This window comes from Amblyomma mixtum, chromosome 6, assembly GCF_055824585.1.
Source record: "Amblyomma mixtum isolate Tamu chromosome 6, ASM5582458v1, whole genome shotgun sequence".
Taxonomy (NCBI): Eukaryota; Metazoa; Arthropoda; class Arachnida; order Ixodida; family Ixodidae; genus Amblyomma; species Amblyomma mixtum.
Genome location: NC_143017.1, coordinates 65,477,562 through 65,500,449, shown reverse-complemented (window position 1 = coordinate 65,500,449; position 22,888 = coordinate 65,477,562). Strand labels below are relative to the sequence as shown.

Genomic DNA, 22,888 nt, shown 5'->3' with positions numbered 1-22,888 from the left:
ATGAGCGTCCTTTTGCAGGTCTACGCCATCGTGTGGAAGGACGTGTACGTGCAGGCGATCAAGCGCCACTACTCGGTCACCTTGTTCGAAGTGGCCCTCATCTGCCTCTCCTTCTTCGCCGTGGAGCAAGACCGGCCACTGGTGCCACAGCCGGCTTCCTGCGAGAAGCCGCCCTGCCTCAGGCTGAGCCCGCCCCGCGACTACCCGGAACGCAACGAGAGCCACTTCAACGCTCCACAGCTGGCAAGGGCCTTTGGACTGCTTCGCATGCTCTTTGCGCTGTCTACTTCTGTATACTCCACGCGCTTTGCCAGTTCATCTTTGCATCGAATGAGCAAGAAATGCTGCCATATATGGTCTATGCTGCGGTACCATGGAGGAGGTCAATGCTTCATAATCCATAACTACAGCGCAAACGACAGGACAGAGATGAAGAAGGGACACCACACAGCGCTTCATCTCTGTCCTGTCGTTTGCGCTGTAGTTATGGATAATCGAAAACACCAACTCGCCCAACAAATGCTTTTGTCGAGCTTCATAATCACTTTAGTTTGGAAACTTACCTGAAAGTATACGCATAAAAATTCCGTCCTCTGATTCGTCGAGAAGTCCCAAGTTGGCTAACTTCCCCGCCACTCAGGGTTTTCAGACCAAGTTTTCAAGGATGCCCAGGCCTAGTACGATGTGGAAAGAAAAGTGACAGTGTGCAACGTTAGCAGACGGCCTAATGGAGCTCCATGCTAGAAGCAAATCCGGGGCTATTGACTGACTGAACTACCAGTGTGGCAGTTAGTCCACCACGGAGACATTGGAAAGAACACAGTTCGTCATATTTCCCAAAGCGACAGGATCTGCTTTCGAGCCATATATTGGGGCACTTACACCCGAAGTTCAGAAATCTGGAGGGTGAATGTGAGTATCGTCCTCGCCCTTGAGAACCCTGGTAGCTTCATAGGTGCCGTAAGTGCCCGAATATACTCCTAAAAAGCCGACCCTGTGGCCTCGGAACTTTTGACCAACTCTACACATCTATTTTAAGAGTTTGATTTCAGCATCCTTCTGGCTTTTCATACTGTGCTCTTTAAAGTCATTATGCCACCATGACAGGCTAAAAGATGCGAATCAGTACCATCCATTGCTACTAGCACTGATAAAACATATCCTCAACAAAAGCAATCTGCACCCGCACTCAGGAGTGTATGGAATGCAACGTTGGCGAAAAAAACTGAATTCCATAGCCGCCTATATGCGCGCAACGTGGAATAGATACATGCAGCCTAATTATGAGCTTGGAAGTTGCGCAGTAGAGCATTAAGAGTCGAACAATGCGCCATGGATGCAAAGAAAATAAATTTCATTGCAAAGTTGTGTTCCATAACTTATGACGACAAGTGTGCGTAAGTCACAGTTCAGAGTCATTTAAGTAATGCAATAAAGCTCGCAATAGTTTCAGTCCTTTGAAAAAGAAAAAAGAAATGACTGCACCAGTGCCTTGCACTCTGTCCACTTTTGCTCACGGCTGTCTTGTTTGTTTATGGGTAATTAACGCCCCAAAGCGATTCAGGCTATGACAAACGCCATAGTGAAGGGCTCCGGAAATTGCCACCACCTGGGGTTCCTTGACGTGCATTAACATCGCACAGTACACGGCCTTGTAGAATTTTGCCTCCGTCGAAATTTGACCACCACGGCCGGGATCGAACTCGCGTCTTTCGGGTCAGCAGCCAAGCGCCATAACCTATGAGCCACAGCGGCTGCTAATGTCTAGTTTGTGCTCTCTCTGTTCTTCCTCTTGCACACTAGTCCACTCTCTCCCGCTAACTTTGCACTGAGTATGGCTTCATGTTATTGTATATCCGCACAGCCGACTGTACTCGATCCAGCCTGTTCTATCTGCTCTATTTCGGCGGCTGTATGACTCATTTCCCCCTTGACAACGCTGCAGCGCCCTCCATAAGCTGGCATAGCGCTAATTTTCACTGTTGTTTTTCTCCTCAGATCCTGTACACTCCGCGTGGCGAACACGGCGAAAACGAGGAGTTGGTGAAGGCCGCGTTTTCGCCGAACAATCTCGTCAAGACGCGCGGTTTCAGCAGCGAGAAAGACATGCTGGACACCTTCTACCGGTTGACCCCACAACCGAAGTACGGTCCCGAACAGCGCGTCATCGCGGTCGTCTTCGGCAAGCCCCACAACCAAAACGACCTCGAGTTCACCGTGCGCTTTTTCGACGACCCCCACTATCTTCAGCGGCGCCGCAATATCTTCGCGGTCTTCAGCACTCTGCCCAACCCGGTGTCACAACGTGAGAGCATCGCCTACTGTCAAATAGCGCTCGTGCGAGCCAAGGCCGAAAAGCTTCGCCAGCTCGCCGCCACGAACGGCAAGGACGTCGCCTCGAGACGCACCTACAGCATGACGACCCGGCGAATGAGCGAGGGCCCGGTGCCCGAGGACTCCACGTCCGAGCGCTGGATCATGGTAGTGCGCATAGGCATCGGCTATCTCGTCCCCTTCTGCACGCTCGTCGGGCGCCTGTCTGAAGAGGCACACGGCGGCATCCGCGAGAAGCTACGGCTGGCTGGGCTGAAAGACCCCGTATACTGGCTGGGACACTTCCTGGCGGCCATGTTCAAAGGGAGTCTCAGCATTCTTATTGTCATGACATACATGACAACAGTCGAGTACGAGAACGGAGGCCTGCACACCACCTTCCTCGAGAATACCGACAAAAGAGTGGCGCTGGTATCCCTGGTGCTCTTCAGCATCCAGTACATCACGACCGCCATGGTTCTGTCACTGTTCTTCTCCGACACGACGGGGGCCATCCTGTTCGCCATGTGCTACTGGATAACTGCGTACGGCACACCCTGGCTCACGCTGGAGGATTTCGAGGGCCTCTCGGCGCACTACATTCAGCTGAGTCGTCTCACCAAGCTGCTGAGTTCGGTGCTGCCATGCATGGCTCTGCACTGGTGCTTCCGCATCATCGGTTGCGCAAACGTTGTTGGTAAGGCTGCACGCTTTGCCGCGAAACTGCGCAGACACAGCTCGGGTCGCTAAAGCGGTAAATGTGCCGGCAAAATATTTTAGGAAGACCACAAAGGGGAGTGAAAACGTTCATACATTCCATCGTTCTCAATGGTAAACGACGTGATTTGGCCATGGTATACGGTTAAAGACGGTTACTGCAGGCACAGCTGTATAGCTAAATAGCTGGAACTGGCTTAAAATATACAATTTTGAGATTGCTCTCGATACTAAACTAAAATTAGGCTGCTCATTAATGGCATCAGCAACACTGCAGGTGTCCTAAAAAAATTAATGGCCACATCTGCACTCGACGAAGCATTCTGTTCTAGAAAAGCGACAAGTGTTTTGCTGCATCATACTGAGAAAGTACTTGATAGCTTCCGGCGCACAGCGACAGACTTAGGGAAGCAGATATTCTTCAACGCGTGACATCAACAAAATATTTGCTAGTCACGCTCTGGCCCTAGAAATGGCGATGAGCTGGCGTTCGATCTCTCACTGTAATCCGCCGTTTCCTTTTATTCAGCAAGTTCACTTTTGTGGTTTCATGCATTGAAGCCTCATCCCAGTCATACTGTTAGTTACTTTGGCATATTGTTCGAGAGGTATATGAGTGGAAAGAAATACGAACAAGTCACCCTTCTGAGTTTTAACGCCACTAAAATGCTGGTTAGTGAAAGCTGAAACTGCACTATGGTCGGGTACAAATCATGTGGCCGACGCCCCTCAAAGGCGCCCTCCAACCAATACCGCCGCGGTCAACCCGATTAAGCCATGATTAGTACCATTTCATCTGCCACTCCCTACGATGTCTCGCTAGCAGTTACAAAAGGATTAACCACTACATCATTGGAATCGGTTGGCGCTATTGGCTGGAGAGCCTGCTTCGAGAGCACGCTCTCTTCTGTTCTTTTCTGTCCGCGCACATGGATGTCCACAATGTCCCCGAGTCCGCCAGGACTGATGTAACCACATCTCAACATCGTCGTCCCTTTGACAGGCGAGAACTACAGCTTTTCATCTGTATCAGAGTACGTGCTCCAGCGGGACAACGTCACCATGCTAGAAGTGTGGACGGTGATGCTGGTGTACAGCTTGGTCATGTGCATCACCATCTGGTACATGAACAACGTGCTCTCGTGGGCGCGCGGTGTGCCCCTGGCGCCCTGGTTCCCGCTCTCTCCCGCGTACTGGCTCCCAAACAAGCAGGGGGCCTTCCAGCAGCTGCCGCCCGTAATGCCCGACGGTGTCCACTTCGAGCATTACCCGCGCGACAAGCAGGAGGTCGTCTTCGTCAACAGGTGAGAGCCTGCCGTGTGCGTGCATGCTGCCCGCCGCCTTTGGAGCTCAGTATGCATAGGCAGCGCCACTTTTCAAGTAGAACTCCGAAAAAAAAAACTACGCAGACGCTTTAGTCACGTGTCACCCAGACTCCTCATTGGTCGCAGCTTCTCTTGCAACTTCTGTATGTGTTTGCGGTAGTTTCTTTAGAATTGTCGTTCCACCAACCGCCATATTCGAACTGCTAGCTGCAGCAGGCATTGGCTATGCTATGACGGTGCCAACATTTACATTTTTAGCGCGATATAGCGTTAAATCGCAGAAAAGATGGCGTCGGCGTTGTCGGCGTCGTTGACCGTGAGCGAAAATTAAATGAAAAATGCCCAGAGAAGCAACCTAGGAAGCATGTGGACCACCTGTGTCACGTGGTCTTGCGACGTCATCACAACCTGCCCATCGGATTGTGAGCAAACTGCGCACCGTGGCTGGTAGCAGTTAAATTAAGGATTGGTCGCTTGAGGTTTCCCAGCATCAGCATGTACGTGGTGCTGGTGCGTCCAGATCTGTTATGTGGCGGCAAGAAAAACCGAAAATTTCCGCCAATTGCATGACTGAGGGAAGCGGGCCACGACAGCAGAATATAAGAGGCATTCCGTCCTTGTCGTTTGTCTTGTGACCATCGATGTCACAGCTGCGGTCGCCCGCAATACAGCGTTCCTGTAGCGCTGTCCGAAAATCGCAGCGGTCCTATATTTATCTGAATAAGCCGCGCAGCTTTCTAGAACCTAGAGGTGCTAGCAGCCAATCGCGATCTTAATTCACAAGTACCCTTCCACATAAAAACAGCTCGTATTGATCACAACATTAGCTTTCTGGATGTTGTCATGGTTCAGCACTATATTGCCGAAAGATAGCAAACCATTCTTGGATTAAAGCAGTTTTGTGCATTTGGACAATGACTAGCTGACTCAAGATGTCTGGGAGACTTCATCTATGCGAGACTGCGGTCGGAGAACGAAATAATCATGGTACGAATCGTGGCTGGGTCATAAATGCTTGGTCTTCGAGCAAGCGCCACTAAAATCGATATCCTGCCCGAAATCGTCCTCTTCCCGCGCACTTTTGCATCGTGATGCGTGGATGGACTGCAAACCGAAGCAAGTGAAGCTGATACCCTGTCCTTCCAACCACGCCTCAAAGATAACGCGTGAACTTACAGTGCGAAAGCACTACTCCAGACGTACCAACGCCGAGCAAGAATTTTGTCTTGTCCTGTGCTCCGTGCTAACCCCAGCTTACCCGAGTTACTCGGGCAGCTCTGATTAGTTCGGAGGAGCATCTCGCAAGCTGCAGCCATTGGGGAATAGTTGGCAGGTAGAAGTTCAATTATAAATATTTGGTCGCGAGAGCTTTCGCGGGAAGAGCAACATGGGTAGCACAATCAGCACCGGTGGCTGTGATAGAAACAGCCGCCTGGCGGGGCTTAAAGGGCAGCTGCAGCACGTTTTTGAGAATTTCGCGATATTCAAGGATTAAAATCTATGTAGGCTGTAGGTAAAGCATGCCAAGTGTTTTTGCACTAGCATTTCAAATAGTGAGGTAATCGACGATTGATTTTGCGCTTCTCCCCAATGCACTGAAGAAGTGCAGGAAAACTCAGCGTGACGTCACGGAAAGTATGATTTCAAATTACCGCTGTCGTCAGCCACACCCTGCCCTGACGCGTTAAACGCTGCCAAACAACTCTCGGCAGGGTTCGCCTTGGGTGGCGTTGGTTTTTTCCCTTCAAAGCAGGCGTTTCTGCGTTGGAAATGTACCGATACCTTCGATGACGTCATCATACGCTCCCCACTTGGCGTTGTGCGCTGCGGAGAAGCTTGAAGGGCGTCCGGATTTTAATCGGCGATTGCTTCACTATTTCAAGCGCTAGCCAAAAAAGACTTCGCATGCTTTACCTGCAAGTTTCATACATTCGACCCTCTTAAGCTCGTTGATTTCTAAAACCTATGCAGTTTCCCTTTAAGTATCCCCTATAACTAAAGAATGAACACATGCTTTCGCGCGTCTACTCGGTTCAACTACGTTAAACCCCAGCCACTCTTTTTCCTCTTGCGCACCACGGCGCAGACTGGAGTATGAAGAGGAGCACACCCACGTCCTCCGCGACACGAACTTCAAGGCGTACCCGAACGAGCTGCTAGCCGTGATCGGACCGAGCGGCGCGGGCAAAACGTCGCTCATTCGCATCATGACCGGAATGCAGCCGCCCACCGGAGGCCAAGTCATTGTCGAGGGCTACGACGTGACCACTCAGACGGCAAGCGCCTGCGCCAGCATGGGCGTCGTTCTGCAGAGGCCCGTGCTGTTCAACGACCTGACCGCCTACGAGCACCTGCTCTTCTTCGGCGCCCTCGCAGGCCTGATGGGCGAGACGCTCATCCACCGGGCTATCGAAGTCAAAGACATGCTGCTCTTGACCGACGTGTCCACCATGATGTCTTCAAACATGAACTCTTCGTGCAAGAGGCGACTGGACTTGGCCATTGCCATCCTTCTGTCCCCCAGGTACCCGCACCGTGCTCGAGCTGGCTTCTGTTATCTCACATGTGCCCCACTTGTGCAAGCACACTAACAATGCGATGGAGAGTTGAGATAGTGACAGATGATAATGACTGCCGGGATTTAGAGACAATGTTCGCGAGGTGTTGACCCGTAGACGTATAAGCTAAACGAGCGCACTGACTCAAATCCAACAGCAGGGACGAAACCAGGGTACTGGCAAACATTACCAAAACAATTACATATTCGTTGTCCTGACCAATTAGGTTACCATTTACCAAAATAATCATGTATTAATGGTCCAGCAAGACCTATAGTTATGCTCTGGTTGCATATCGCACTCTGCGTTTCGCTGCGTAGCTCGATTCTGTGCACGTTTTCTATAAAACTCTGATATTTAGTTTTTATAACGTGGCTGTTGTAAATGTGCGTCGCTGCAGCTATTCGATGGCTTTATTATAAATGATAAGACTTGATCCAGTCAATGAAAACTTTATTCACTGAATTTATTTAAAGATTAAGTACAAAGGATCAATAGCCAACAACTGCACATCTCTCCGAACGCTCGAGCGGTCAGCGGAGCTAGCTGCTCGTCGTTTGGCGTCCGGAGTGCAACTAAATTCTCCCCACAGAGTCCGAAGCCCATCCAACCACGGCACGTTTGGGAGGCGTTAACGCCCGCGCTCATACATAGAACTTCCGTTGCTCTGTCTCCCGCAGGCCGGCAAGACTCTTAATTTATTTCCTCAGAAGTTCAGAGCGCTAGCCTCCAAACGGCCCCCGGCGCCCTCCGTGGCGGGGGGGGGGGGCACGGCCAGATCGTCATTTGAAGCGGTGGAAGAGGACAAATTGGAGTCAGATTGACAAATGGCAACAAAAAAAAAAATGGGCAGTAGGGTTAGCACATCCTTGCTACTCGTGTCGCAAGGTCGTAACAGTAGCAGAGTTGTTCAATTCACTACACCAGCATGCCAAAGCGCATTTCAAGATTATCAAAAAAAGTGGTTTCCCCGACGTCATCGGGATTTTCCGTTCCCGCTTAATGTGGAGCAACAACACGCCTAGCTGTTAGTCTTTTCAAGAAAAAGGTCCAATATCCTATCAACATAGGTGTGGTGAAGGTCCTCTCCTCTCTGAGGGGCTAGGAATATCGCATGCAGCCAAAAACAGTTGTCCGCTTTGCAGAGCCGTCTGCTCAGAACAAATGCGCGACCTTGCACGGCAGGACTGTTTATTACAGTTTGGCAAATATTTCTATAAACTCATCGCAAAGAATAAAAACTCATAGAACATATGTAATATTGTCATGCCTTTTTTTCTCAACATTTATTTGCGCAGCAATGTACAAATGCTCACTTTTTTGTTTTGACACCAACAGGGTGCTCATTCTAGACGAGCCCATGTTCGGAATGGACATCGCGTCCCGCTACCACGTCTGGGGCGTGCTGAGACAGGCAAAGCAGAAGACCTGCGTCATCATGACGACATCGGACATCGACGACATTGACGCAGTGGCTGACCGGGCGGCTATCCTCGGCTACGGAGGCCTCAAGTGCTTCGGTACACCCGCATTCCTGCGCCGACGCTACGGCTGCGGTTACAACCTGCACTTAACCAAGGCGCCCAATTGCCAGACCAGCCAGGTCGTGCAGGCGCTCCAGGAGGTCTCCAAGGAGACACGCGTCCTGCAGGTACGAAAAAAATTCGCTGTGGCTTAGCTTGGTTAAGCCCGGTAATTGCGAAAGCAATATCCGTACCTACGTCATGGTACAGCTGGTAGTGTAGCTGGTGGTGGTGCTTGTGGTTAGACTTGTGGTGATGCATCGGTTATACAATCCAATCCACTCCAATCCAATCCAATCCAATCCAATGCAATTCAATCCACTCCTATCCAATCCAACCCAATGCAATCGACTCCAATCCAATGTAATCTACTCTAATCTAATCCAATCCAATCAAATCTAATCTAATCCAGTCCAGTCCAGTCCAATCCAATGTAATCAAATCTAATCCAACTAATGCAATCAAGGTCAAATGAAGGTCAATGGTGGTCACCGCCGCGGCACGATGGTGGTCACCCTGGAAAGTGCAAGTAGTATTGCTTTCGCAATAAAAGCGTCAACCGTGTGAGGACCGTGCGTAACAAGCTGCCTTGTTTCAGCCGCACCAAGCAGCTGAATCGATTGCTAAAAATTCAGGGGGCACTTTGGCTCTCTAAAGTGCTGCAAGGCGAAAGCGTTTCCTGGCCACTGTTTGTTTTTATTTACTTTTCTATCTTTCATATTTTGTTTTTTATTTATTTTTGCTCCTTTTCTTAATTTTATTGTTTTTATTTTCACATCCTATTTTTATTTTGTTTATTTCCTTATTTTTATTTTTTATTTTCCATTTCTTGACTTTACTCCTTTTATTTTATTTATGAAGCCCATGCATTCACTAGATGCGCCTTTATTCATGCTGGAACCAATTGAGTCTTTTAAGCAGTGACGCCGAAAGGCGGGCGAATCTGCCGACGCGTCTGTCGACACGGCTGCCGACGCGTCTGCTAACGACAGTATGAGGCATTAAAGGCTTTCGCCTTAATACCTGCGGTCTCCCGCTGTTGATCCGCACTTCAGTGAATCTTAGCTGCCTGCACATACCCAACAATTCTGGACAAAAGCATTTTGAACCGGAAACCTTTGATGAACGCAATTTTTTTCATATAATGTAAGCTTTAACCATAACAATCAATATATCCTCAGATCACCTGATGGTAGAATTATTTTTCTATTACCGTTTTTTCTCTCTTTAAAAGCGTTCCCCATTGTTTTTCTATGGCAGTCTTAATTGGTCGGTGCGATCGATGGAAACACTTATTTTGCTACATATCAGAAGGATGGGCCATTACATTCGATATTTCCATAACACTATCTTATATTTTTCTAATTTTCAAATTTCTTGTCCCGGAAAGGTGTACATGTTTTGGCATGGGCATTCGTTATAACAGTGCATTTCTAAAAGCCACTGACGCGTCAACACTGTTGTTAATATCGCAACCAATAAAAATAAGGGAGCTTATTAGCAGTCGATCAGCTATTCGCCTGATAATGTTCACGTAACGATTTAAAAATCATGCTTTTCTTTTTCAGCACCCCCGAAAGGCGGTGATGAAACAGCTGTGCCCGATTCCCCCCCAGTATGCTATTAATTGTTCACCCGTCACAGAAGAATTCATTAATTGTCGGGCTGGTGTTGCCGTTAACTGTGCAGCCCAGTGGGGCTGTGGTAGCCTATTTGGGCAGATCTACATCCTTTCTAAATGCCAAATGTGGGCAGATAAGCGACACTAACATAAAATGTAAAATGTAATTGGACCGCCGCGGTGGCTCAGTGGCTATGGTGCTCGGCTGCTGGCCCGAAAGACGCGGGTTCGATCCCGGCCGCGGCGGCTGAATTTCTTTGGGGGAGAAATTCGAGGCCCGTGTACTGTGCGATGTCAGTGCACGTTAAAGAACCCCAGGTGGTCGAAATTTCCGGAGCCCTCCACTACGGCGTCTCTCATAGCCTTAGTCGCTTTGGGACGTTAAACCCCATAAACCAACCAACCTAAAATGTAATTGGTGCCTTCTGTTAGGGTTCGTTGGCCTAATGCGAGCAAAGATAACTGCAGCTAGCGCCAACAGAATTAAAATTCGCATAGAACTGGACCGCTACGCCATAGAGGAAGCACATTCATTAACGTAAACCATTTTTCATGATTGCAAATAATGTGTTATTTGTCGCCGTATAATCCACACCGCCCATGTAATGCCCCGCGAAGGTTTTTTTTAGGATTAATAACCAAATAATAAAATAAAACGCAAGCTCCACGGCCATGCAGGACCACAAGCAATTCGCGATCGTGAACCTCGGCGACCGGCAAGACCCCGTGGCCGTGTCGAACGCGCTTCGGGTCGTCGAGCAGCGCCAGCGGCAATACGGCGTCGAGTCGTACAAGGTGGGCGTCATCACCATCGAGGACATATTCCTGCGCGTCATCATGGAGATCGACGCCAGCAGCGTCGAGTCCAAGCGCCGCGCGGCCCAGGACAAGGGCAAGGCGCAAATGGGCATGACAAACATCGGCGCCACCGCGGTCCATCAGACCGAGAACATCATGGCCATGGCCACGGCCGACGTCGGCGGCTTCACTCAGTTGCCGCAGGAGGCATACGAGTCCTCGGTGCAGATCCAGGAGCACATGCAGGCTCTGTACGACTTGGCGGCGGGAAAGCCCCGCAATTACCAGATCTTCCTCGCCATGTTGACCAAGCGGCGCCTTTACATGAGGCAGACGCTGTACACGCCGCTGGCTTGCTGGCTGCTGCCGTCGCTCCTAATGTTCCTCGTGTGCCGCTACCAGGCCAGCAACGAAGAACGGCTCGCGGTGCACTTCGGAGCCGACCGGACTGTCTACGACTTGGCGACGCTCCACCCGGAGTCCGGGGTCCTGCTGGCGCGCGACAGCGCGTCCACTCAGCTCGCCGACTCGTTCTATCGGCCCTACGCCCGCTCGGCGTCCCTCACGGTCCACGAAGTGGGCAACATGGACGCGTACATGAGGAATCTCAAGGGTGACAGGACGGCACACCGGTCCGCCGTCGCGGGAGCCGAGTTCGTGGCCGATGCCGACGGCAGTACGGGGCGTGCCATCGCCTGGTACCACGGAGACTACTACCACACGCAGTCGGCCTCCGCCAACCTCCTGGGCACTGCGCTGCTGCGCTGGGCGTCCGACGACTCGCAGGCCTCCATGGTGTCGATGCTGCAGCCAATGCGTCGCCGCAACCACAGCATCTATTCGCGCACGCTGCGCCGATACCAGGCCGCCGAGGAGCTGCACTCTATCCTGGCCACGCGGCTGATGCGCTTCATCCTGCTGCCGGCGGCCACGTCGGTGACGGCGGCCAGCTTCGTGCTGTTCGCGATCGACGACCGTGTGAGCAACTCCAAGGCGATGCAACTCATGTCCGGAGTGCCGCCGCTCGTGTATTGGATGGGCAACTACGTCTGGGACATGCTCATGTCCGTCATCTCGCTCTTCTGCATGTTCTTCCCCGTTTCGTTCTGCGATCCGATGTTCTTCGATGTGGGTAAGTCGACCGTGAACTTCGTGGGACAGAATTTGTAGCTTGCGGCGGGAAACAGCCACGCGAGCGTATTCGCAATGATCCTGGATTTCCGATCACTTGCAGCTCTCTTTCGATCTGCAATGGGAATGCGTTGCTTTTGCTATTCGCACAACAGCAAGCGAAGAAAGCACGTACACCTGCATGTTTCCGGAAATCCAGAATCGTAAGAGGCGCAACACTGGAACACTGCACTCAAAAGCTGAAGCAGGTTCGCTTTCTAACCGAGCCATGTGATTGTTTTCTATATTGCGCGCGATTGATGTCTTCCGTCGTGTTTTTTAATGCGAGAGCATGAAAAGCCTCACCGCGGAAAAAAAAAGGTCGTCGATCATAATTCGCCCAATGGCTGGAGGGAAGTAACCAAATCGGAAGTGATGTCACTTCCTGCAAATGCATCAACGACTTCTAATGTTATCGCACTGCCAACACACAAGCTAATTAGACGTCCCTGTGATTTTTTTTTTTCACACGCTTTCACCAGGACGATATAATGCGCTTCATCTTAGAGTAATATAGGCGCGTGGTTTTAGCGTCCTGATAGCACAGAGCTAACGACTACGTAATTCGTGTGCTTAAAAATAAGGGTTTTGTTTTTTTTTGAGCGGCGCATTGCAACACATCTCTCCATTCGTAGCGCGATGGACTTGACTGCGCACTGGAAATGCTCTTCTTAAATTTGTGAACCGAAACTACAAATAAATAACATGACATGTTTCCACATTTTTAATAATAGAAAGCTGCCTCACTTGCGCGCCTTCCCTTATGTGCGCAATGTGTTTTCCATTTGCTTAAACATACGCCAGGATCTTCCCCACGTTCTGCAGTGTTTCTGCGACCACATCCAACCTACAAGCAATTTTAAGCTCTATAAGCAGACGGAGCTGCTTTACTTCAAAGTTTCACATGTCCTTGCAGTTCTCTTGTCGCTAACGTGTTAGCCAACGCGTCGTCCATCCTACGTCACCGACGCAAAGGTCAGGCTTCGTCCCATCAACCGAACTGGAATGCGAATCATTCAAGCAAAGCGTGGAATCGAGATGAAGCACTTCTCTTGACCAGCTATACACTATGCGATTCTTGAGGTAATACTGCGCCGAGCAAGATGCCATATTAAAATTATTAACGCATTTGCGTTAACCCATTTACGGGTTGCGAGTCTCACAGCCGGGGCTGGCGCTTGGCGACGCAGCGCCGGCCGTGCTGTGCATCTTCATGGCGTACGTGCACAGCATCTTGGCCTTCGTCTATTGGTTCTCGTTCTTCATGGACTCCATGCTGTCCGGATTCATCCTTGTCAACGTCGTCGCATCAATAAGCGGTGGGTACACACTCGTTCTCGGTCAAATGAAAATGATAGATGATCAATGAGATTGATGCGGTCTGTTATAGTTTAAGCGATAACATTCGTGTTTCCCCAGCAGCCCACCCCGTAGTCCCGCAGATCGGGGAAATTCGGTGCAATTTCGATGGAGGCGAAATTCTAGAGGACCGTGTACTGTGCGATGTCAGTGCACGTTAAAGAACCCTGCAGGTGGTCGAAATTTCCGGAGCCCTTCATTACGGCGCCCCTGATAGTCTGAGTCGCTTTGGGTTGTTAAACCCCCATAAACTAAATTAAACGATTCCCAACACGTAATGGAATTAGGTGTCCATGATAGTTTTTTTTTTTTTTAATGAAACCTCTGCCACCGATTCATCATGCACTGCGCACGGGTTTTTAGACGGCCGCGCAATAAGCAGACCGTTTCAAATTCGGTCGGGCACCGCGCGTCTTACGGGTGCAGGCACGGTGTGCGGCCTGGCCTACCAGCTGTCGCTCATCGGCCAGACCACCACCACCGAGCTGGTGGTGGAGGACCCGCCGCGGGAGCCGACGCTGTGGCTGCTCTACCTGCTGCCGCCCTTCTCGTACACGTGGGCGCTCACCAAGACGTCGCAGAAGGTGGCCGAGGAGAACTACTGCACGGGCTCCATGGCCGACGTGCGCGACGTGTGCGCCTACGTGCACAACAGCCTGGACGAGGGCGCCGTGCTCCTGCCCAACCTGCGCTACTGCTGCGCCCACTTCTACGCCTCCAACGGGACCAGCGTCAGCAAGCTGGCCTCCTTCTCCCTGCACAGGCACGAGGGTCGAGTCCGCAGTCCCTTAGACTAACCTGGGCATCGTCATGTTGCTCGTTGGACAGCTGTGGGCGCCTGGCGCTGCCACTTAAGTGGCTATAGCAGCCTAGTGTGCAATATGGCGACGCCAGTGGATCACTTGGTAGTGCCAGCTGCACACAGCAGTTCAACGAGCTATAAGCCGATGCCCGTGTCTGAACCGGCCCGGGCCGATGCCCGGGCCGGTTCAGAGAGGCGTACAGCGTAGTTCCTCAATGCCTATTACCTAGAAGGAAAGCTGCAGAGCCGCCGTCTTTGCAAATTTCTTAAACAGCGATTCATCCACCGCGGGACTGCCGGGAAGACTAAGTATGTTAATTGGCTTGGCTAACGTTGGCCCAAGAGCCTCTGAATCGGCAACTCCACCGCTGTGCGCCGCGATGCTCTCCTCTGCGGGCAGTTGAAATAATCTTTATAGTGCGCTTTTCATTTACTGCTTCAGTAAATTGATGACAAGCTTTAGGCTGGTATGAAAAGTTTCATGGTATTTCTTTGAGGCGTGCCGCGAGAAGAGTCGTCGCGAGAAGAGGCGCCTTTCCTTTGCTTTCGAAGCTCAAGGTCATTTGAAGGTGAAAACTAGGCACACGGCGATCGATGCACGAGGTCCCGTAGTGAAGCTTTCGCTTCAAAGTATTTTCACCATCTTCGAAAGTATCTTCTGGCGGGCTAGTTGGTCTGAATCGTTCATATTTAAAACTGCGCGAACAAAACAAGGACCGAGCAAGAACACAGAAACACACACAAGCGCAGTTTTTTTTTTTTTTACCGGACTTGTCTCCAGCATTCTGATTTCAAAACCTTGCTCACCCGCCTGGTGTGACCCCAAGAAGGTTCAGGTGTGCCGAAAATGGCCAACACTTGCGGCGGGACGATCTTCTTTCTCAAGCAGTAGCTAAGAACGCGGGACTTGCACGTGGAGGCAGCAATGAGGGATGCACACAATGGTTGCTGCTTTGTCATTCGGCATGTTACATAGAAAAGAGCCCAGGGTAGGAGAAATATAGTTCAAAAGTATCTTCTGGCGGGCTAGTTGGTCTGAATCGTTAATATTTAAACACAACACACACTGCGCTTGTGTGTGTTTTTGTGTTCTTGCTCGGTCCTTGTTTTGTTCGCGCAGGTTTAAATATGAACGATCTTCGAATCTGGTGCTTTTTCGACTGCATAAAAAGTGTGCGGAAGCTCCGTACTTCAGCTGTTTGCAGTTTTACGAGCAGGAAGGTGCCTCCCATAGCACAGCGTCTAATATGTGGTGACCTTCAGTCTTTGTGAAACCATCGCTTGTTGCAGAGTTAGTATGACACTTCCATGCCTACAGGCAACAAGCACTGCTGAAGAAAACAACGTAGCTCTCTCTTGTGTCCTCTTTGCTTCGGACAGATCCGCTGCGATATGTAACTACGGCCACTGTAGTCTATAACTGAATACCAGTTCAAACGAGCTTCGATCCGAACCGTAGTGTGAGCAAGAATGTAAGATATAGCTTGCCTTGCAAGGTTTTCGCATTTCCTGCTGAGAGCAAGCTGCAGGCCTCCACTCCAATACGGTCGGTTCAGTTAAAAAGTGAATGTAACTGCCTTGGAGCCTCTTAGGATGCCTGTATACCTACCCTGCTAATAAATGCGGACCTTGCAGATCGGCGGTAAATTTTATAGCGGCAGCGCGAAGGGCAGGCAGGCGACGCCCGAAGTCTGTAGAAGGATGTTTATAAGCGTGCGAAGAGTGTCACATAAGAATAGCACAACTCATGTTGTGGGAACTCAACGTATACATGCAACTCATCGTCTTTACATCAGCAGCTATAGAAACATCCTCTGACTGGCTGAAGGGTGTTATATTAGTCGTGTCTAGTATACCTAAAAATAATTCAAGATAATTACGTATTTTTCAGGCGGCCAGCTTTAAGACGCTCCCGTGCTCTCACCCTTATTTCCATCTCCATTTTTTTCTATAACGTGTACCAGTTACGATAGTGAGACGAAATTTATTTCAATAAACGTTTCAGGTGTCGCTATACTTTTTTAATCGAGAGTGGAGAACAGTTATATTAACGCTTAGAAGTGCCATAAAATTGACGTATCTTTTGTTGGACTGACTGATCTGTAATGCATGCAGCGATAACCTAGTGGCAAGGCATCCGCTTCACATACTGTGTGTTTCAAATTATTCAACATCGATTTTTGTCGAAAAGCTGTGAAAGATACGGCAGTGGCGTTCGCGCAGGTGGATACTACAATATGGCAGACATTATGTACCTGATACAGCTCGATAATTAATCTATTGATTAAATAAATTTACCTTATCAACCTTTTCTTTTTGATTTAAGGGGCAAGATTATAATGCTTTATTGAAGGCCGTCAACATTGAATGTGAACCCGGTTTTAAATTTTTTTCATTCGGCAGTGTGGTTGTTCAAAATATCAAGCCTAAAAAATACATATTTTAAAGCTCGTTGGCTTCCCCAAATTTCGCACATAAAACGGCGTCGCTCACATTTTTAATGCAGCAAATACAGACGCTGTTTTTTTTTTCATTTTGTAACGCCAAATCAATTAAAGGGAGTTCCTCGACAATACTAACGCAGCAACCCCATTTTATAACATTGCAATGTGGGAAAGCCAACTGAACCAGCTTTTAAATGCGCATTTTTGATGCTCGATATTTCGTGCCACATTGCCAATTTAAAAAAAAAATTAAAAACCGGCTCACCTTCGATGCTCACAACCTTCAATTTCGCAATATAATTTTTTCCCCTAAAATCAAAAACTAAAGAAAGTTGATAACCTAAATTTTGCGAATTATTTTTTAGATTACGGAGCTTCAACAGGTACATTTCTGCCTTGCTGTGGTATACACTTGTACAAACCGCGTTGTCGTGTCTCTGATTGTTTTTGAATTAAACATTTTGTATTGAATAATTTAAAACATCAGGCATACTTATACTAAGTTCGAATCCTGGCCGAAGCAGCTCAGTTTGAGCACAGCCGAAGATTCATCGGCTTTATAGGGGGCTTCCTCAGTGATGAAAAGATCGAGAAATGCGCTACATGCATACCGCTGACATTCTGCACTTAGAACCGCGAAGCCTACTGGTAAGCACCTGAGATTGTAGCGCTTGTTGTGACTTTGGGCATCCCACCGCTGTCACCAATGTTGTGACTTTGGGTATCCCACCGCTGTCACCAATGTTGTGCCATAGAGGTGGTCCCGTAGCGCTCGCCACCCGTTTCGTGGCTGTGCGCTGCCAGCTCTCTTGGCGGTAGCGAAGACTCCGAGTCCGGCGTCGGTGAGATCAAGAAAACGCTTTATACACTATGTACAGGGCATAATATAGTTCAACATCGGCACGGGGGCCGAGAGCTATACAACGCGACTGTTCTCGCACAGCGACGATCGGCGAGACACCAGCACGTCACACCATCCGACTCCACTCGTGAGCAGCACTCGACTCACGGTGGGTCGGTCACTCGGTCAGTTGTAGCTGCTATCCAAGCGGCAGCGGTGGCGCTTATATAGCCTCAGGAACGGTGGCCCCTCAGAACTGGCCAATCCAAAGGCAGCACTCGACGGCAGTCCGAAAGGACCAATCAGCGATCGCGCGGGCCAACCGCTTCAAATTTTGCCGCGCGCGGTGGCGTCCGGGAGAGAAGAAATCTGGCGCCTCGCTGTCTGGCACCCAGCGACGTGTCCAGGCACGTTGCTCGCCGATGCTTCTCCTTAGACACCGCTGACTTACGGCGCAGCATCGTGGCTTGTCAAGGGAGCGTTAGGGCGCGTTGCCTTGCGGCGCAGCACCAGGGCTTGTCAAAGGGACGTTCGCAGCAGAAAGTTTGCGACCTGCAGAATTGGAATCCGGGCGGGTTTCCCGGCATAACACGCTCCCGCTTGGCCACATTTGCGGCTACGGAGGCGGTGGCCTGTAAGCTTTACACCAAAATGCCTCTACTATTTTGGTTTCTCGTTAAGCGTTTGACCAGCGCAGCTGTTCGTGCTTTCGCGATTAAATGAAGAGACTCCGCCAAGACATGTGCTTAGCGCGCTTGGACGGCTCCTCGCTGTCGGTGACGTCACCTGTAACTTCACAGTGCTGGTCACGTGATGTTACGCCAACACACACAAGCCGATGTTCACGCCACAAGTGAGCCGCTAACGGCTTCGCTGTAGAACTTCACGGCTCATTCACCGCACTCTCGGTGGTCCGCGCAGAGACGGCATACTGGCCGAGCTGCTGGTGATGGTGGCCGAAGGGTGCATCCTGCTCCTGCTGTTGGCGCTGTTCGAGAAAGGCTTATTCCGTTTCTGGGCCCCTGGCAAGGCGGTTGACGCGCCGGCAGTGGCCACTCCACTGGACGAGAAAGAAATGGCCCCAGACGTGGTCGCTGAAGCTAGGTGAGTCGCTGCTTTGGCAGATGGATGGTTGTTCCTCCGCAAGAGCAATTTCCGTGAAAGAACGTTCTGAGTGTTCGGACCCATTCAGCTCGCCACAGCAGTAAACTCTAGTTTTCAGGTTAACCAGTTCAGTAGACGATGTGATCAATGTGACTTCTTTAGCAGCTATTGCTTGTGCCCTATCTGCTCTCCTCGTGCCTCTTATTGAGAGCAAATATTGAAACAATTAATATTTCGTTGGCGTTAAAGAACCCCAGGTGGTCGAAATTTCCGGAGCCCTCCACTACGGCGTCCCTCATAGCCTCAGTCGCTTTGGGACGTTAAACCCCATAAACCAAACCAAACCTAATATTCCGTTGGAAGAGGCTCGACTCCCCCTCCCTTTATTTCGGAACAATAGCTAAAAGTGCTGCCTGGCCGCAAGGACTCCGCGCGTTGAATGGACAGTTAGTTTTGGCACAATGAAATTGTGGGTGAGGAAAACCGAAACATAGAGCGCCCTGTCTAATGTTCCAGAACACAGTGGACGTGCTTGTTTTGTTACTGTATACGTACCGCGTTCTGCGTTGCTCCATAACCACTTCCAAGTACCGGCGCATTCAGCTAGCGCGTTTTAACTTTTGCGCGTTTTGGGAAGAACGTCAGAAGGCGGCGTTCTGCCTGGCGCACATGATTTTTAAACGCCACTAAAATGATAGGCTGACATACACTCTGTTCAGTGCCCTGGAGCGATATGCGTTCTTCCTTCTCATGATTAAGGTTTCTAAGTTTGTTTCATGTGTTCACTAGAACCCTGTACTGTTGTTTTGTATGCCTACCTACAAACATTTCTCCGATTTGACAGGATGGAAAACCGGTTTTCAAACAAAACTTGCAATCAACATAACTATTAAAATTGGCATCATCATGTTATGCTCTACTTAGAAATAAAGCCCATTTGATATATTTGTTCTCAAAATCATTTACTAGACGATTTCCCACTGCCATCCCACTTATTGTTGCAACTCTTGGGCTTCTACATTCAGAACACACTATACGCCTTCAAAAACGAGCACTACGCATTACGACATCTCCAACAGGTACCATCCAAGCCGTCCACTTTTTCAAGAAATTCGAATACTTCCATTCATGCTTGTGTTTCAAGTCAAGGTGTCAAATACAGTCTACAACATTGTGTCCAATAACCACCCACTCACAATCCATAATTTTGCTCTGCCTACCAGTAACACGAGGAATGGAAGCCATTTAAACTTTATCCCTTGAACACACACCCTTTATGGTCAGAGATTGCTACTGTTCTACGGTAACTCGGAATGACATCCCGCTTGGGAACAAATTATCTAGCAACTTTTAACACTCCTTAAAAAGATTTTTCCCCAGTATTATGTAGTAGTTACAAGCTGTATTTCTCATTTTGTTTGTTTTCTCTTTTTCGTGTTGTGAATGACATGCTTTTGCACTGTTTCAATTTCTAGTTTATTACTGTGCTGTCTTGAATGCGTGACTATGGGCCCAAACTAGCTCTGGCTATGGGCCCATCAAATTTTCATGTATGATTTATGTGTTCAAAATAGCAAAAATAAAAAAATTCAGCCAGGTAAACAACGGCAGCGGAAAAGCGGTAGCGGTATACATTGCCTTCCCGCCCGTTGTTCGGTTGATGCAGGCAAGTGGAGAAAGCAATCGCAGCACACGATCTAGCCAAGCCTGCGCTGTTGGTGCTGGACCTGAAAAAGAAGGTGTCGTCGCTTGACGTGCTGCGGGGCCTCTCCTTCCACGTGGAGCCCGGTGAGGCGTTCGCGGTGGCCGGTCTGCGCGGCTGCGGGAAGACCACGCTGCTCAACGTGCTCTCGGGCAGCACGATGCCCACCTCAGGCACGGCCCTCATCGGCGACGTGCCGCTGCAGAACCTGGCCGCGTGGGAGCAGCGCATCGGCGTCTGCCCCACGCACGACAGCGTGCTGGGTCGCCTCACGGTGCACCAGACGCTGCGGCTGTACGCCAACATTAGGGGCATCCGGCCGGAGGACATCGACCGGCTCCTCGAGCACCTGATCCTCCTCCTGAACCTCACGCAATCCGTGGAGAACACGGTGGATGAGTGCGGGTGAGCTGGAGTGCACGTAGACCCTGAAATTACAATCTTACCTGACGCCTTCCTATTTAGTATCCCGTCCAACTTTCAAGCTTGTAGCTATAATTTCTGGACCCCGGAAGAGCTCGCCCGCAGGGCACTTCTGTGTCAAGCCACGACGTGATGCAAGCTTCTATGAAATTGTTAGGACACCGACCATGTTCAGGCTGCAGTCATTGCTGACGCATTGCGCATGACTGTAAGGACGAACGTTTCGTGGTTGTTCAAATTAGTCATTAATTCTAAAGTTTCGAAGGGGAACGTTGCCATTGGGCTGGAATGGGACAGGCATCAGATATATACTTCTCTGCAGAGGCCTCGCCAGCGCAGTACCATATGGTGCCTGAAGCGCGTTTTTAGATGAACCTGTCTTTTCTGGAACCGTGTCGTCGCAGTGCCGTGACACGCCGCAAGCTGGCCGTGGCCATCGCCATCATCGGGCTCCCCCCTGTGGTCCTGATGGACGATCCAGCCACGGGGCTAGACCTGATGTCCAAGCGCAAGATCTACCGCACCATCTCCATGCTGCGGCAGCTCGTCAAGTCGGCCGTGTTCATCGTGACCCACAGCCTGAGCGACTGCGTCGTCATGTCGGACCGCATGGCGATCATGCTCGAAGGCCAGTTCCAGTGCGTGGGCACCGTGGCCGAGCTCCGAGATCGTCTTTGCGTCGGCACTGTGCTCCTCGTCAAGCTCAACCTGAGCAGCGCCTACGACGCGGAGGCGCTCAAGCTGCTGCACATGCTCGTCCTGAAGGCGTTCCCCAGCGCCGTCTACAACGGCAGACTGGGCCACTCGATCGAGTACACGGTGACGCCCTCCGCCCCCTGGAGCCAGCTAGTGCCCAGGGTACAGGAGCTGCAAGTGCAAATGGCCGCGTACGCCAGCGACGTCATCCTCACCGACATGACGCTTGAGCATGCACTGCTCAAGATCGTAAAGTACCAGAAGCCAAAGGCCGCCCCCACACCGGCCGCCGACGCCATCGCCTTGTAGCGCGTGATATGATCGAGCGCGACGCGATAGGCATGCCGCCCTGGGCTCCACCTAAGTACGCCATAAGTAGCAAAGGTACGCGTGCACCCATGCAGAATAAAATCAAACCGGCACGCTTAAAAACGAAATTTATGCTTTCTGACTCGTCACATGATCATGCTATTGCCTTCTTTATTTCCAATGTTTTCTTTGAGATAATCTCTTGTCTCATTTGTATTCCCAAAAGAAAATGGCAACAATACTGTACCATGCATAGCGTATTTATATCACAAACGCACAACGCAGATGATTTCTCGCCTTTTTTCGCATTATTTTCTTAAAGACCGCGCGTCAACCGTCCCGGCTTTCCCGAGTCTGTACGGCGGCTACACCGCAGAATTAAAAACAAACTCGAGAAACATGACAGTGCGATTACCGGCACTTCTGTGTACAATGTGATGGTATATCCGCGTGATAAATTTGTCCAGCAACGAAGTCTTTCGCATATCTTTGTACTGACCATGTGCTCCTGATATAAAAATGGCCTATACAAGAGTTTCGCCTCGCCAAGGTTGATTTCCTGCCCCTGGCACACATCTTTCAGCTGAGTGAAACTTTCATCACTGATGAAAAGACAGTGATCGAGTAAACACAAATACAGGTGTCAATCAGCCCACGCCACTGCATGAACTCGTTCTCTATTGCATTCTGTATGGAATACAAAGCGATCTCATTGATTCTCTTACATTCCTTTCCTTTCCCTCACTTTGCCTCCAGACCAAAGTTCCATGTTCCCCTTTCCTTGCTTGCAGACCGGCACGCTAAACAAAAAGTAAAAACTTTTAGAACACTGCAGTCTGCTGCATTGGAGAAATGCGAAAACCTTTGCGTTTGAACGTCAGCAACTTTTTGCAAGTCATCGTTGTCACGTGACACTTATCACGGTACCCTTGGTCGAGTTAAGCAACTTTTTTTGAAAGTTTTTTTTTTTTTGTCTAACGCCAGTACACATCCCCAACACACACTACCATCGCACACACAACAACTCGAGTAATGTTCAACATCTCGCAAGGGAACAGCATGGGATGCGTCTAATTAGGACAGGTAGTGGCCGCTGATCTGGATCATGCGAGGCTTAATAACTAAAATAAGAATGGGGTGGAGCGCATATGACAGGTTATCTCAGATCATGAGTGGCAGTTTT

General features: G+C 50.0%; 1 protein-coding gene across 1 annotated transcript; it reads left to right on the top strand.

Annotated features, from left to right (window-relative positions):
* On the top strand, nt 1-22,192 carry LOC149339256 (phospholipid-transporting ATPase ABCA3-like). Its single transcript, XM_089550904.1, has 11 exons — nt 1-243; nt 1,999-3,010; nt 4,034-4,334; nt 6,442-6,879; nt 8,252-8,564; nt 10,736-11,987; nt 13,216-13,344; nt 13,811-14,147; nt 18,393-18,575; nt 20,242-20,682; nt 21,105-22,192. Exons 1-11 carry the CDS (start codon nt 1-3, stop codon nt 21,703-21,705), a joined length of 5,250 nt encoding a protein of 1,749 aa, XP_089407030.1. The 3' UTR covers nt 21,706-22,192.
* The last annotated feature ends 696 nt before the right edge of the window (nt 22,193-22,888 follow it).